Genomic DNA, 17,523 nt, shown 5'->3' on the forward strand with positions numbered 1-17,523 from the left:
CTCATCAGCCCCTTGCACCAGGGGAAGTCTTCACATGCTTGGGGTAGACTCAGCATAACTCACTGAAGGGTTTGAGGTCTGTGGGTTTGCTGAGACAGTTTTACTGGGGTGTGGCCGCTGCGCAAGCTCCAGCTTCTTAGGGCCGCAGGTGAGGGTTGAGTGCCAGGTAGACCCCAAAGGTTGGTAGGAAGCCTTGAAAAGGCCTCAGCAGCCCTCACATCATTTGTGAATGAGAAGGGGGGTGGACTGGTTGACCTTAAAGGACCCTTCTGGGTCTACAGCCACATCATGTGAGTCCCCTCTGCTCACACACACACACACACACACACACACACACACACACACACACACACACACACACACACACTCACGCACACTCACGCACACTCACAGAATTTGAGAGTTAGAAGGAACCAGAGAGTCCATAGAATTGTGCTTGTAGTGGAAATAGAGAATTGGGGGGGAGGGGCTACAGTCCCCAGCTAAGGTCTCAAGGGATTTATTCAATGGCAATTTGGAGAGATGAAAGCAGGAAAATTAATAATCAATGAGAATTTATTTAACACTTGGCATAAGCAAAGGCATATATGTGCTAAGCACTAAGGACACAAAGTTACTTACAATCTATCAGGAGAAACCACATGTACACATCCAGCCCTGTAGAAAATTTATAACTTACTAGCTGTGTGACCCTGGGCAAGTCACTTAACCCCAATTGCCTCACTAAAAAAAAAAAGGAAAAAAAAAAGAAAATGTATACAAAGTCATTGAAAAGGGACAGCTAGGTAGCACAGTGGATAGAGCACCAGCCCTGGATTCAGGAGGACCTGAGTTCAAATCTGGCTTCAGACACTTAACAATTACTAGCCATGTGACTCTGGGCAAGTCACTTAACCCCAATTGCCTCCCCCCCCCCAAAAAAAAATAAAATGTCAGGACAAAGTCATTGAAAAGTAATTACTTAAATTTACTCGCTATGTGACCCTGGACAAGTCACTTAACCTTGTTTGCCTCAGTTTTTTCGTCTGTAAAATGAGCTGGAGAAGGAACAGGCAAACCACTGCAGTGTCTTTGTCAAGAAAATCCCAAACGGGGTCGGGGAGAGTCAGACATGACTGAAAACAACTGAACAACAGTGACTGAGGGGAAGGCATTAGCAGTTGGTGGCGGGGCGGGGAGGATCAGAAAAGGCCTCACACGCAATGTAGAGGTTGTAATAAGCAGGGATGAAGAGGGAACCCTTGAAGAGTCTTCCTTGCTATTTAACCCCTTGGCCAAGTTGCTTTCCCTCTCTGGGCCTCAGTTTCTTCATCTGTTAAATGGCGGGTGGGGATTGGACCCAGGGACGACGAGTCCAGCTGTAAATCAATGATCGCCTAGGATAAGGGCCACCTTCCCCTCCACTCTCTCATTGGACCCTCACAACCCTATCTCAGAGACAGGCTAGCATGTGAGCAGCGGTCTCCATATAAGGAAGAGCTCTGCAACTCATCTCCTGGGCAAGATGACATCAGGGAGGGACGAGGACTGGCAGGCAGGTATCCGGATGCCTAATCCAGGATCCCCTCTGAGATCTCGTCCTCCGAGCATCGGTCAGGCAGGAGGAGGATGGGGGACTCAAAGGAAGACAGATAAATGAGGCAGAGGCAGAGTAGGAGGACCCCACCCCCACCCCCACCGCCCCAGCTTTGAGGTTACCTCCGGCATCTTTCTTACAGATGATGTAGTGACTGGTGCACGCTGTTTGTGGTAGCTTGGAGAGATCTGCTCTGAGTGCCAGGAGGATCAAGGATCTTATAGCTCCCAGCTGTCCAGGTGGAAGGTTACACATTAACTCTGGGAAGGTTACACACCTAGGGACTTTGCTCAAGATGTCTGAGCTCTCCCAGGTATCTCCTCTTCCCATCTTCCTCTACTGAAGAATGGACACGTTACCTTTGCCTCTTCCTTCCCCTGTGAGCCTGGGCAGGGCCCCTTCTGCCCCCCATCTGCCTGGCAGCCCTGAGAACAGAACTTTGGGCATCTGGGGCCAATTCTGTGGGGAAGGGGCCGATGGGAAGTGTCTAGAAGATGAACATTCCTGTGCAGGGTTGATGTAGATGGCAGACTGCAACTCATGAGCTTTGAGGAACTTGTAGACCAGGGCGTTGGAATGAGGCAGGGCTGGAGGTGGGAGACATTATACCAGGTACTTCATGGAGAAGGCTTACAGCTACAAGGATGGGGAGAGAAGGGAAAGGGACTGAACCTGCTTCTTCATTGGCACTGGGAACACCCAGGCATGAGAAGTCCCTCCACCAGTGCGGATAGGCACCTCCTCTGCCTAGGGCACCCAGAAGTGAAGTGACCCGCCCACAGTTTCCAGGACAGCTCTCTACCCACTGTACCACAGGGGAGGGGGATTCCTGAAAGATGGTGTCAGAGGGAGGGTCCGAGAGTGGTTGTATGGAGTGAGGAAGATGCCAGTTTCTCATCCTGTGTCATAGATGTGCCTTAAAGCAGGAGCCAAGAATGTCAATCAGTCAACAAGCATTTATTAAGCACTTACTATATATGCCCTATGTGCTAGGGATACAATGAAAGGCAAAAGCACTGTCCCTGCCCTCAAGAAGCTTACAGTCTAAGGGAAGGGACAATATAGAAATAAGCAGGCAGATCCAAGATCTATACAGAGTAGAGTCCCTAAAGTGGAGGTCGCTAGCAACAGAGGGAATTAGAATCTTCAGGGGAAAGCTGAGCTGCCCTGAGCATCCAAGCATGGGAGGAATGTTAGAGGAAGAGATCTAAAATCACAGAATCTCACCCCTAGATCTGGTCGGAACCTAGAGCTCATCAAACCCAAGCCCCTTGATTTACAAATTAAGAAACTGAGGCTCAGATAGGTTACCTGACTTGCCCAGGATCAGACAGTAAGTAGAAAGGTCAGAATTTGAACCCACACCGTCTGCCTCTAAAACCCAACATTCTTTCCACTACAGTATGCCGAAGGTGGGATAGCTAGGGGGTACAGTGGATAGAGCATTAGACCTAGAGTCAGGAGGATCTGAGTTCAAATCTAGCCTCAGACACTTACAAGCTGTGTGACCCTGGGCAAGTCACTTCACTCCTTTATCTCAGCTCCTCATTTGTAAAATGAGGACAAAATGGCAAACCGCTCCATCACCTTTGCTGAGATTCTCACATAGAGGTGGACATGACACAATTTGGAAGGTATGTGTTCACTTCATCAGAAAATTAAGGGAGGGCAGAAAAGAATAGGGACAGAGGAGGGGGCTAGAGAGAAAGCAGTGTGGGGAGAGGAAGGAGAGGAAAGGGGGAGGGCATGCCTAGGGAGAAGGTGTTCCCAAATCCAGAAGTGGAGCAGCTGAAGGAAAGAGTTTTCCAGGCATCATGCAGGGCAGTGCCAATAGGGCGAGAGGTGTCAAGGGCCCCAAGGTTCTAACCAAGATGGCAGCCAAGGACTTGGCAGGTCCTTAAACTGAGGAAGAGCCTCTTCAGGGGATTTCAGCAGAGGAGGGGGAAGGGATGGATGATTCCTTTGACTGGAAGCAGATCCTGGGTAATAATCATCAAAAAATATTTAATGAGTTGTAGGGCACTAGAAAGACCAAAGGAAAGGCAAGAGGCAATGAGGTCACCTTCAGAACCCACCTGTCTTTACCAACGATATGGGAAGGTTAGGGAGGACTCCTGCCTCATCAGACTTCTTTGGGGTTAGAATGACCTCCCAGGCCAGCCTGGCTCATAGTCCTCTCCCCTCCAAAAAAGTCATTCACTGGTCCTTCTATGGCTGTAACCCAGAAGCTGAGGACCGACTTGATTTGGTTTTCAAAACCCCCTGCTACCTTCTTATACCTTATTCCCCTCCTCCACACACTGGGTTCAGGGCACCTGGCTTCCCAGCTGCTCCTCGTTTTTAAAATGAGATCTCACAGGCTCCTAACAGAACAACAGCTAGCATTTATTTTTGAGTTCTTGAAGGAATTCTTCTTCTTCTTCTTCTTCTTCTTCTTTTTTTTTTGTGGTGGGGCAATGAGGGTTAAGTGACTTGCCCAGGATCACACAGCTATAGTGTCAAAGGTCTGAGGCTGGATTTGAACTCAGGTCTTCCTGACTCCAGGGCTGGTGCTCTATCCACTGCACCACCTAGCTGCCCAACAGCTACTATTTATATAACACCTACTATGTGGCAGGCACTGTGCTGAGAGCTTTACAATTATTATCTCATTTGATCCACACAGTCACCCTGGGAGGGAGGTGCTATTATTATCCCCATTTAACAGTTAAGGAAACTGAGGCAAACAGAGGATAAGTGACTTATCCAGGGTCACCCAGCTAGGAAGTGTTGGAATCTGGATTTGAACTCAGGTCTTATAAGATGTAGAAGGTATCTTAGAGGTCACCTAGCCCAATCTCCTCATTTGACAGAGGAGAAAACAGAGGTTCAGAGAAATGTCAGAAAGAGTGACTCTTTAAATAGAAATAAAAGGCAATGTACATATATGCATATATATACACACAATGGGTGGGTGTATAGAGGTGCAGAGAGACAGGGAAAGAGACAGAGAGACAGAGAAAGAGAGAGAGACAGAGAGAGAAAAGGGGGGAAAGAAAAGACAGAGGAAAGGAGAGAGACACAGAGACAGAGAGAGAAGGAGAGAGAAGGCAGGGGCAGAGAGACAGAGGGAGAGAGAAAGAGACAGAGACAGAGAGAGAGGCAGAGACAGAGAGATGTTCCCTAAAAAATACCCATTGTAGGCCATAATTGGGTTTGGGAGCAAGTACTGACCAATTTCAATGACTACCTTATGTGAAAGCCTTTGCTGAGTTCAATGATTAATGACTGAGCATGTACTGTGGCCCTGACACTTTGCTAAGCCCCAATGGGGGGGAGATAACAGAGAAGCACAAGACCTGGAAATAAGCAAGGCTTTTGGGGAGAGGAGACCCCGACATTCAACCACTGGAGAGGAAATGAGCAGCATGCAGAGAGTCACTGACTGCGAGGGCTACAGGAAGTGGTGTGGAGGAACCAATCATGGAGGGGAGTTTGGTGGGGGGAGAATCCCAGAAGGCTTCTGGGAGAAGGTGGGATTGGGCTGGGCCTTGAAGACTAGAGGAGGGGGCAGCTAGGTGGCACAGTAGATAAAGCACCAGCCCTGGATTCAGAAGGATGAGTTCAAATCCAGCCTCAGTAACTTGACACTTACTAGCTGTGTGACCCTGGGCAAGTCACTTAACCCTCACTGCCCTGCCAAAAAAAAAAAAAAAAAGACTAGAGGAGATTTGGAGAAAACATGCCCTTTGGGTGGGGCAGGAGCACTGGTCAGCCACCTCCCTGGATGATAAATGGTGGCAAGCTGTTTCCCCATGGAAAGGCTGCCCAAGAATTAACCAAAGATGATCAGAGATAAGAAGAGTCAGAGGCTTCCCTTCTTTGCTGCCTGGCACCTGGAGCCTCGCCAAGCAGAAAGGTGGGTGGTGCCCGCCGAGCTCCACAAAGTGGACTCTGGTACCTTGTAGGATTATAAACTGGAAGAGACCATGGAGGTCTTCCAGGTCAGTACCTTCACTTTAGGGAGGAAGTCCGAGATGGGAATGAATTGGCCATGGTCACACAGCAAACACCAGAGCTGAGTCTTGACCCCCAGCCCTCTGAGACCTAAGCCAGAAGCTAGGTGGCACAGTGGATAGAGCACTGGCCCGGGAGTCAAGAGGACTTGAGTTAAAATCTCACCTCAGAGACTTAATAGCTGTGTTACCCTGGGCAAGTCACTTAACCCCAATTGTCTTTGTTTGGTTGGGGTTTTTTTGGGGGGTGCGGGGCAATGAGGGTTAAATGACCTGCCCAAGGTCACAGAGCTAGTGTCAAGTGTCTGAGATCAGATTTGAACTCAGGTCCTCCTGAATCCAGGGCTGAAGTTTTATCCACTGCGCCACCTAGCTGCCCCCAACCCCAATTGTCTTAACTGGGGCCATCTCCAGTCGTTCTGATGTATATCTTGCCACTGGACCCAGATGGCTCCAGAGGAGAGAGTGAGGTTGGTGACCTTACACAGCCCTCCCTCACTTAAATCCAATTCAGTGTGAGTCAAGACATCACCTTCCTGATGTCATGCTCCTCTTGGAGAATGAAGGACAAACAAGCCAGCTTCTACACTAAGCCTCCCTTGGTGGAGGCAAGGATATGCAGGGCACTGTGCTAGGTCCTGGGAGACTGCAGTGCTCTGAAGTCTCCCTCCACCAGGGAGATTGCAACCCATTCATGCCCACAACTCTCATCGATGGTCCTCCCATGAATTTGCCACAGAGGGTCCACCCAAAGTTCTGGGAACCTTCCTTAATGATATAATGTGACTATCAGTGGAAGCCCAGGGCTCCCTCCCATCTTCTCTTCCCATCCTACACTTTTCTGAGGATACCCTTCACACCCCTCCTTGTAATGGCCTCCCTGGGCACAGGCTGCACCCAGTTCCCACCCTTTGCCAGATGGCCATAGTTCTACAAACATCTGGTTACTAAGTCTCTCTGATTTTACCTTCTGCATCCAACCCCTTCTCACTCCTGCATAGCCACCACCCTCATTCAGCCCTTATCCCCTCTCCCCCAGGCTACTGAAGGAACCTTTGACCTGGTATTCCTGCCTGCTCTCTCCCTGTTCCAGCACATCCTGTTTCCAGCTGCCAAAGCTCTTGCACATCTGACTAGATCACGCCCCACCTCAAGAAGCTCTAGAGCTCCCTATGGCCTGTGGCATTTAACCATCACAACCCATCCCCAACCTGCTGTTCAAGACTTATTTCCCATCCACTCACATAGTCTACATTCCAATTATTCTTATACACTTACTGCATACCCCACCCCACCACACACAGACACCCTCACACCCTCACACACACACACACACACACACACACACACACACACACACACACACCCCACATTTCATCTCCAGTCTCTGCTCTGGGCCTTTGTCCCTGGGCCCTGAAACACCATCATTTCTTACCTCCAAGTCTTGGCATTCCAACCTCCCTTAAAGGCTCAGCCCTTCCAAATTGCTCTGTATGAATTTCAGGCTTATCTGCTGGCATTGTTCCCTCCCTCCCCCAGTAGAATGGAAGCTCTTTCGTGACAGGGACGATTTCATTCTTATTTTTGTGTCTCTAACATCTAGCCCAAACTAGCTGCTTGATAACTGCTTGGACTGAATTGAAATTCTAGAGCATCCTTGGAAGAATCTGGGTGTTAGTCATATAGCTAGGTCATGGGATAATAGATTTGGTCTGCACTTATTTTTTTTTTTTTTGGTGAGGCAATTGGAGTTAAGTGACTTGCCCAGGGTCACACAGCTAGTAAGTGTTAAGTGTCTGAGGCCGAATTTGACCTCAGGTCCTCCTGACTCCAGGGCCAGTGCTCTACCCACTGTACCACCTAGCTGCCCCGGGATAATAGATTTGGAGCTGAGCAGGGTCTTCCTGACCAGTGACTCCAAGTCCTTCATTTTTCAGATGGGGAAACTAAGGCACAGAGAAATGAAGTGATTTGTCCACCGTCACCTAGCCAGTAAGTAGCTGAGGCAAGATGTGAAGCCAGTTCTTCCTAACTCCAGGCCTGGCCTCCCTAAGGGATTCTGGACTGGGTGAGGGAAAGAGCCGGGTGCTCTTCCTTCCCTTTGTCATAATGCAGATACCCAAAAGCACTTGATGATTCACAGGCTCGCTGGGATGCCAGGGTTGAAATGAGGTCGACTAAGGCAGAGGATCCTAAACTTGTGTTCCTGACCCCTAGGGCAGTCCAGTGAGGCCTAGGGATCCTGTCTCACAATTGTGGTTTTCAAAGGAATGAAATAAAATACAGAGGGTTAGAATCCTACCCCAATATTATACAGGGGAAGAAACTGAGTCCAAAATAGGGAGAGATTTGCCCTAGCTCATAGAGTTTCCAAAGAATCCAAGGTCCCATTCCCGGAGGAGAGGCCTTGAAAGTGGGAATGGAAGCTCCAAATGCCCCAGTCCCTTGAATGAGGAGTAGATAAGGGGATGGAGGAAGGGGGACATAGAGTGGTGGGAGAGGGGAACAATTCCTCTTCATCCAGGAAGCTTCCCGGACACCTCTTGTGGGAGATGGTGTTGCAGAGAGAAAAGGTTCAGGCAGCTGAGATGTGCCAGCCAATAGTCAGGGACTCTCAGGTACTTCATCTCACTTCCTTCCTTCCCTTTTGGCCACCTCTCCTGTGGCCTCCGAGCATCCTTGCCTATCTCTGCCTGCCTCTCACAGACCCAGGCCAAACTGAAGTTTTTTGGTTTTTGGGGGTTTTTTTAGTGAGGCAATTGGGGTTAAGTGACTTGCCCAGGGTCACACAGCTAGTAAGTGTTAAGTGTCTGAGTCTGGATTTGAACTCAGGTCCTCCTGACTCCAGGGCCGGTGCTCTATCCACTGTGCCATCTAGCTGCCCCAAACTGAAGTTTTGAGGGACAGGAGGCAGGACCAACAGGGAGACTGGGAAGAAGACCAGAGAGGCTCCTACTGGCCACCTCCCTCCACCCACATGTCCTGGGATCCCTCCCAACTTTAGCATTGGGGACTCAGAGAAAAGGAGAAAGAAGAGAAGGAACAAGGGAGGAAGAAGAGGAGAAAGGAGCAAGGATGGAAGAAAGGAGAAGAAAGGAAGGAGAAAGAGAGCCAAGGGAGGAGAAGGGAGATAGAAGAGATAGGAGGAAGAGGAATTGCCCCTCCTTCCATAACTGAAGGCAGGACTTAAGTGGCCGGAAGAATTTGAGACCTAGAAGACACCTCTAAAAGGAAAGCCATTTGGGCCAACCTAGAAAGGACTGCTCTCTGAGCGATCCCTGCCAAGTGACCATCCAGACCATTTACCAAGCCACTTAATACTTTGATTCCTGCAGTAACAGGAACTCGCTACCTTAGAAAGTAGCCTATTCCGCTTTTGGAGAGCTCAAGGGGTGAGAGAGGTACACACACACACACACACACACACACACAATATTTTCCTTCTATTGAGCCCCCCTTTACAAATCTCACCCACTGTTCTCAATTTTTCTCTCTGGTGTCACACAGAACAATATTTGTCCCTTCTTCCGCATGACAAACCTCCTAAAAGATATCATTTATCAGTCATCTAGCACCGGCACTCCCAGCTCCTAAGCCCAGGATTCAGCAGCAGGCAGGGTCCCTGTGGGCTCACTCCCTGACTCCCCCTCCTGCTCACAGGAGCAACCCCCCCCCCTCCCACCAGCTCTTGCAGCCCACAGGCTCAGGACTCACAGTGTAATAACCCTTTGTTTGTCCTTGGTCGCTTCCTGGCCTTGAGGCAGAGACGCAGAGGAGAGATTAACGTTCTAGACATTTGTTTCCTTGGTTGATGGTGGATACATTTTTAAAGTGTATCAAATTTTGCAGTGAAAACACTTGGAAAGTTCACCTCCCGGGGCCAATTTCTTTCATTTTATATTTTTGAAAGTCCCAAAACACAGCAGAGTCACCTGAATGCTATCCATAAGCACTCGGAACAGTCCCAACTATTTGGAGACAGACCGGTACATGGGAGACAGGTAGGAGCTACGAAGGAGAGGATGCTGGAATTGGAGTCTGAGGTTGTGAGTGGGAATCCTGACTCTGCCACTTCCTGCCTGTGTGACCTTGGGCCTTCACCTCTCTGACTCAAGAAGTCAGCTTTTTTTGTCACCACATTACACTACTGAGTCTCATTGAGCTCAACACCATTTACAAGACTGTGCCAGACTCTTCTATTTGTCCTCTGTTACCTGCCCTTGCTTCTACCTTCTAAATATCCAGAACTCTTCTGGATCGAGAACTCTGTGCCAAAAGCAAAGCAGATCATTTCTTAAACACTTTTTTTGTGTGTGTGAGGCAATTGAGGTTAAGTGACTTGCCCAGGGTCACACAGCTAGTTAGTGTTAGGTGTCTGAGACCGGATTTGAACTCAGGTACTCCTAACTCCTAGCTGCCCGGGGCAGCTAGGTGGCATAGTGGATAGAGCACCAGCCCTGGAGTTAGGAGTACCTGAGTTCAAATCTGGTCTCAGACACCTAACACTAACTAGCTGTGTGACCCTGGGCAAGTCACTTAACCTCAATTGCCTCACCCAAAAAAAAAAAGGTGGAGGAACCAACAAAGTAAAATTTGGCATTGGATTTGATTCTCATTAACTGGAAATAAGGGGGTGCTGAGGTGGACCTGACAGGAACCTTCAGGGGAGATGGTCACTCACTAAGAGTTTGTGACAGAGAAAGACCACTCACTTAGATTTTATAAAAGGATGTTTAGGGGCAGCTAGATGGAGCAGTGGATAAAGCACTGGCCCTGGATTCAGGAGGACCTGAGTTCAAATCTGCTCTCAGACACTTGACACTTACTAGCTGTGTGACCCTGGGCAAGTCATTTAACCCCCATTACCTTAAAAAAAAACAACAACAACAAAGTATGTTTAGAAGGTAGAAGCAAGGGCAGGTAAAAGAGGACAAATAGAAGAGTCTGGCACAGTCTTGTAAATGGTGTTGAGCTCAATGAGACTCAGTAGTGTAATGTGGAGACAAAAAAACCTGACTTCTTGGACTAAGGAGTGATAGGGATGCTACACTGTGCCCTAGTCTGGAGCAGTCTTCCCTTCTGGGAGTCACACACACACACACACACACACACACACCCCTTTTGTCAATCTTGCTTCTTCTGAATAATGTTTCCTCATCCACAGCCATCCGGGCTTGGATCTCATTCTACCAAGTCTCAGTGATACCTCTGAGGTACACAGTTTGCTTCCTGGGAGGTAAACCTCTCTTTCCTCTTCCTCATTGCCAACACTTTGGAAACAAGCCAAAGAAGAAAAACCACTGTCAACACCATGATATAATATCATTACATACAATTACAACAGTGACATTTCTATAGAAATTTTCAGGTTTGCCAAACCCTTTATACATTATTTTATTTGATCCTTGTGATAAACAGCCACCTTGTAAGATAAGCACTATACACATCCTTGGTTTATTAGAGAGGGGCATAAGCATTCGTATAGGCCTACTCTAGGCCAGGTGCTGTGCTATGTGCTTTACAAACATTATCTCTTCTGATCCTCACAACAGCCCTGGAAGATAGGTGCTGTTATTATCCCCATTTTTACAGGTGAGGAAACAGGCAAAGGAGGTTAAGTGACTTGGCCAGGGTCACTAAGTTAATAAATGTCTGAGGCTGGATTGGAACTCGGATCTTCCTGACTCCAGGCCCATCACCTAGCTGCCTTGGAATATAATTATAGTTGGTATTATTACAGTTCTCATTCTCAATGGAGAATGGGACCACTGAGGCTCAGAGAGTTTAAACAATTGTCTCATCATCCCAAAGTCAGTGCCAGGGGCAGGATTTGAACTCAAATCTTCCTGACACCAAGTCTAGCACTCTCTATGATGAAATTGTCTGGGTAACCCATAAAACTGATCCATGCATACAATCTAGAGTGAGGCACCTGGTAAGTTGGGCCTCCCCTGCACCATGGAGAACAGAAAAGAGGAAAAGGTTCAGTCATACAGGATAAGACCTACTGTCATCACCAGCAGGCATGTCCAGATTAAGGAGATCATGCTTCTGTTGAAATAACACAGTTGTATTTATCAGACAGAATTTTCTCTTCCCTGTTCTCAAATCTTCTAATGGATAAGAGAAAGTTTGATTTATAGGTGAGACAAGCAGCCACAGTCCAGCAGCTGAAAGCAAATACCCTGGGATTCTGGTCCATTATTGTTATTTATGGTCAATTCTGGGTCAGTGCTGACAGCCTCCTCCTGATGCAACATCTGGAGCAGTTGTCATTCCCTCTCCCCCCCCCCCCCCAGCTGTTTCCATGTGGTGGATTTGCAGTTCTAGGAAAATAAAATACCCATCACACAGTGCTTGTGGATGGATGGATTGGGGTAGAGGAAGGAGGTTAGGAAGAGACAAATGGAAGAGGGAAGATGGAAATATCACATAATTAATTGCCCCCTAGGGATATGGGGTAGCCTGCCCAAGAACTGGGAGCCGATGGGGATGAGCTGAGAGAGATTGCCCTGAATCCTTTGAAACCAGAAAAATCCTGGAGATCAGGCAGGCGGGAGCTGCTGCCGATAATTGTTTGTCGAGGTGTTAACAGCTAAAGGCTGAATATAGCAGGACACGAGGGAAGCTGGGGAGCCAGACTCCAACACACGGATCTATGGCTTACTCAAGCCAGGGCTTTAATCCATATGTGCGGGGCTGTCGGCCCCCACCTCCCAGGAGAGCCAAGGTCTTAAGCTGAAAGGGCCAGCTAGCTCAAGCCCCTCCTTTTACAGAAGAGGAAACTGAGGCCAAGGTCACACAGGTAGTAAGAGAGGTGGCATTCAAGCCCTGACTCTAGAGCCAAGATTCCTTCCAAGGGACCATTTATGACCCCTGTCTACGTAAGAAGGCAAGAAACGTAAGCAGCGCGAGAAGGGGCGGGGGGGGGGGGGCGTTGGCGGGGCGTTCTGAGCATGCTCAGTTGGTGGCGACCCGATTGCGCAAGACCTGTGAGGCTGAGGACCGCTCATATACGCACAGGTGCTGGCAGCTCGGGCCTGTAGCACCACCTGGTGGTCTATGCTGGTAATGTACCCTGCTCAATTTCTCTAGGCGCCCCTCAGTGCCAACACATAGAAAGATTGGATGCATGGATGGATATAGATAGGGCATATATGTGTACATATAGACATCATATATGGCATGTGTATATATACATATATAAAGAGCAGTTCGCCTTTGTTTGGTGGGGGGCATGCCTTTACATTGTCTTTATCTCTAACCTTTCTCCTTCTGACTTCACTCTTCCTGCCCCACCCCCACTTGCCCCAGCTCCCACTTTCTTAGTCCTGAGCTCATGGTTTTTTACTGCCTGCTTTGAAACATCCCATCATGCATCTGTGCTCACAATTCAAAGCCCTTGCAAAGTACAATCTCCAAACATGATGAAGCACTTTGTTTCTCCATTGTGGTATGCAGGAGTAAGGTCAAAGACTGCGGTGTGGACTAGCACTCCAGTAATTTTCCTTTCATTAAAAGGAAAGACAATTCAGATGGGGAAACTGAGGTCCAGAGAAGGGAAGGGGTGTCAGAGAAGTATAGGCTTTGAGAGAAAGAAGGGGCCCCAGTGGCCATTTAGCCTAAACCACACTATGGGAGGGTGACCCCACTATAATATGCTTGTCAAACAGTCATCCATCTGCATCTTGAAGGCCTCCAATGAGGAGGAACACCACCCCTCCTGAGGCTGCTCATTCCACTTTGGAACAGCCCTAATTATAAGCAGTTTTGTCCTAGCTTTGAGCCCAAATTGTCCTCCTCAGTGTCCGCTTATTGCTTATAGTCTTTTTTGGGGGGGGGGGCAATGGGGGTTAAGTGACTTGCCCAGGGTCACACAGCTCGTAAGTTTCAAGTGTCTGAGGCTGGATTTGAACTCAGGTCCTCCTGAATCCAGGGCACAGTGGATAACACTGTGCCACCTAGCTGCCCCTATTGCTTATGGTCTTGCCTTAGGGGATGAAGAGAACAAGCCCCTTTCCTTTCTAACACCAGAATGGGAAAAATCATTTCCCAATCACTTCAACCAGACTCATATGACAAGGTCCTTCACCATGCTGGGAGCTTTTCTCTGAATGTTGTCCAGCTCCTTGGTTTCCTTTGTGCACCTTTTGTGGGGCCCAGAATTGAACACAACACTCCAAATGAGAGCTCTCCAACTGGGGCAGAAGCCAGAGGCACCAAGTGCTTACTCTTGGAAGCTATTCCTCTCTTAATAAGTGGCAGGACTGAGGTTTCAGCCTCTCTGACAATCAACCCAGTGTCCTTTTCACTTTACATTTTATAAACCCCAAAGGCAACATCAGGAACAAACAGGAACTCAGATGATCAGACTCTAGATCCAGAGTTCTCAGTGCAAGGATTCTTATACCCATTTCATAGATAAATAAACTAAGCCCTGGAGAGATTAAGTGCCTTGCCCCAAGCGCCCCAGGATAAGGCAGAGGAAAGAGTTGAAGATGACTCTGAGGTGGCGGTAATCTCAAAAGAAGTATGGGGGTTAGGAAGAGGTCAGAATTTGTGGAGGGGTAGAGATAAAGAGTTCTATTTTGGATGTATTTGAGGTGTAGGCTGATGACATGGGGAGAGAGCCTCGAAAGAGACTAGCACCAAACATAGATATCTGGGAGTCATCTCTATGGAGGTGAGATTTGAAGCCCTGAAAACTGAGATCATTTAGAGAATAGAACAATAGGAGAGGCCCCAGGACAGAGCCCTGGGGTGGCCCACCCCTAGGGAGCAGGACATGGGCGATGGATCCAGCAAATAAGTTTGATTTTTTTTGTTTTGTTGTGTTTTTGGCAGAGCAATGAGGGTCAAGTGACTTGCCCAGGGTCACACAGCTAGTAAGTGTCAAGCGTTTGAGGCTGGATTTGAACTCAGGTCTTCCTGAATCCAGGGCCGGTGCTCTATCCACTGCGCCACCTAGCTGCCTCCAGCAAATAAGTAAAACGAGCCATCAAAGAAGTAGGAGGAAAACAGGAGAGACTGGTATTCACCAGAAAGGAAGCAAGGAGAATACTCAGGAGGTGCAATTAAATGCTGCAGAGGTTGAAATAGATGAGAATTTTTAAATTATTATTATTTTTTATTTAACAAAGATCTATTTTCTCTCCCTCTTACCTCTCCCCTCCCTATTGGAGAAAAAAACCCTTGTTATAAACATGTAGAGACAAACAAAACACTCCCCCATTAGCCACATCAAAAAAAAAATGTTGCAATCTGTTTCCTGAGCCCACTATCTCTCTGTCTGGAGGTGGATGGCATATAAGGAAGAAGAAAATTACGAATAAGCCACCATATTTGGGGACCGAGAGATCAGTGGCGTCTTGGAGAGAGAGCTTTCCGTTGAGTGACGAGATCAGAAGCCAGATCACAAAGGGGTGAGAAGTGAGAGGAGCAGTAGTGGCAATGAAGTGCCCTCGACCTTTTCTAGGGAGGGATGGCAAAGGACCAATATCCTCTAAGCACTTTGTGCTCAGTGCTTTACAAACGCTCTGACAAAGGGGCGGCTAGGTGGCACAGTGGATAGAGCACCGGCCCTGGAGTCAGGAGGACCTGAGTTCAAATCCGGCCTCAGACACTTAACACTTACTAGCTGTGTGACCCTGGGCAAGTCACTTAACCCCAATTGCCTCACTAAAAACAAAAAAACAAAAAAACAAAAAAAACAAACCCCTAAAAAAACAAACAAAAAACCAAAACAAAACAAAAAAACAAACGCTCTGACAAGATCACAACTTACGCCTCATCTGGTTGCCTGATGCAGTTGATCTGCCCCTTAGAATGGGTCCTTATCGAGGGAACAAGGGAAGTCTAGCAGGGTCTAGGAACTTCCTCTTGCTAGCTCTCCTAGCACAGGCTGGGCAGGCTGAGCAGAGAGCAATTTCCTGAAGGAAGTGTGGATGCCTTCAGTTCCTCCCAAACTCGAATGGATCCTTCCCCTCCGCCCCTCCGCCCCTCCACTCCTATGTAACTTGAACTCAGGGTCCCAGGACCCTGGAGGGTTGAGGAAGAGAAGGTTAGAGAGTGCTGAAGGGTGGGGAGAGAGGCACTGTTGATGCCAAGAGAGCAGGTAGGGTAGTGGGGGGCAGAGGAGGATGAGGGGTATTCAATTTGAGGCCTGGCATATAATTTCATTACACATACATACAGAAACACACAAACACACATACATACACACACATAAATGGAGGTAGCTAGGGGCTCAGTGGATAAAGCAAGCCTGGAGTTAGGAAGACCCGAGTTCAAATCCAGCCTCAGATATTTACTAGCTTGTGTGATCCTGGAAAAGCCACTTAGCCTCTGTTTGTCTTAATCCACTGGAGAAGGAAATGGCAAACAGCTTCAGTATCTTTGCTAAGAAAACCCCATGGGACAGTATTCACATGCTATGGCCCACAGGGTCATAAAGAGTTGGACACAACTGAACAACATATATGTGTGTAAACATACATATACATATGCATGTGTGTATATGTGCATATGTGTGTATAATCAAAGAGTGCAGGTCCAGTCTCTACCTCACCAACTATCAATCCGTTCTACTGTATCAAATGGGCTGGTCACAGTAATCATGTTTGTCCCTTTAGAGCTTTTTAAAAAATAAAGATCATTTGACAACAGAGAAATGAACTTCCTGACCAATTCTCTAATTCCTCTTGGAAGGTAGTTAAGGTCTTTTTAAGATTATTAGATGCGGTAGTGTCTGGGCCATCAGCAGAAATGGTATTTCTCATCATAGCTGGTACCTTTTGCCTATCTGCCAAGGCTTTCTGGTATAAATCCAAGACCACCTGCTATTTCTGATGCTATTTCCTGGTTGTCTTCATGGGGTGTTAAAGTGACCAACCAGCATCACCCACATTTAAACCGTTCCTTTCTCGAATGTACAACCCCTGAGTGCAGCATGGACTTAGTTCCCTTCCTCAATGATCTTGCCCTCCCCCCTGGGCTCAGCTCCTACCTTCCCCTTAGAGAAATGGGCATGTGGAGAGGAAGCTGTTGCCTAACCATGAGCAGAGATATAGAAATTAAGTCATAGAGGTTATATGACCTACTCAGGACCCACAGGTAGCAAGGAGCCCCATCAGGCTAGAAACCTAGACCAACAATGAACAGAGAAGGAGGAGGGCAGACTGGATCTCATGGAATGAGAGTTGCTCTCATAGTAGAAGAAAAAGGGGTATTGGAGGGGCCAATGGCTTTTTTTGCATCCTCTTCGGACTCTTAAAAGCCCACTACAGGGGGGGTGGCTAGGTGGTGCAGTGGATAAAGCACCGGCCCTGGATTCAGGAGTACCTGAGTTCAAATATGGCCTCAGACACTTGACACTTACTAGCTGTGTGACCCTGGGCAAGTCACTTAACCCCCATTACCCCGCAAAAAAAAAAAGCCCACTACAAATTTTATGGCCCTACTAATCACTAAGCAAAGGGTTCTTAACCTTGTGGGTGTCATGGGCTCCCTCTGGCAGTCTAGTCAAATCTAGAGACCCCTTCTCAGAATCATGCTTGTGCCTACATTATAATGAAAAGAAATTCACACTTTCAGTTAAAGGATTGATCTGTCTGTCTGTCCATCCATCCATCCATTCATCTTCCCATCCAAAGTCATGTACCCCTTATAGAATTCTAGCTTAAGCCAAACTAAAATAGTAAGAGGGAGCTTTTGTACACTGTAAGCACATATGAAATGCTTTTTCATTCATTCATTTGTTCATTCATTATATTCATAATTTTCCCATAGTGGAACTCTCTGGAAAAGCCTGGCTCTTGGCTCAAGCCAGGAGAGAGAAGGCACAAAGGGAAGTAGAATGGAGGCAGTGCTTTGGGGAGAGAAAAGGGAGGCTAAAGTTTGGCCTCATCATTGGTGTATCTGTCAAGAGGGAAGGAGAAGGCAGGAGGGAAAAGA

General features: G+C 47.8%; 1 protein-coding gene across 3 annotated transcripts in view; it reads right to left on the minus strand.

Annotated features, from left to right (window-relative positions):
• The window catches only part of LGALS2 (galectin 2), a 23,616-nt gene extending 8,129 nt beyond the window's left edge, over window positions 1-15,487 (minus strand). The window contains exons 1-2 of one of the 3 annotated variants that reach the window (XM_043968029.1): window positions 1,699-1,741; window positions 680-723 (exon numbers count right to left, since the gene is read on the minus strand). Coding sequence is in view for 1 of the 3 variants with exons in the window: in XM_043968027.1 (XP_043823962.1) it covers window positions 1,699-1,707 (9 nt within the window). In the remaining 2 variants the exon portion in view is untranslated. Of the gene's footprint in view, window positions 1-679; window positions 724-1,698; window positions 1,755-15,355 lie in introns of those variants that run through there. The other 2 variants (XM_043968028.1, XM_043968027.1) reach the window with 2 other exon arrangements.
• Window positions 15,488-17,523: the final 2,036 nt, after the last annotated feature.

This window comes from Dromiciops gliroides, chromosome 5 (assembly GCF_019393635.1).
Source record: "Dromiciops gliroides isolate mDroGli1 chromosome 5, mDroGli1.pri, whole genome shotgun sequence".
NCBI lineage: Eukaryota > Metazoa > Chordata > Mammalia > Microbiotheria > Microbiotheriidae > Dromiciops > Dromiciops gliroides.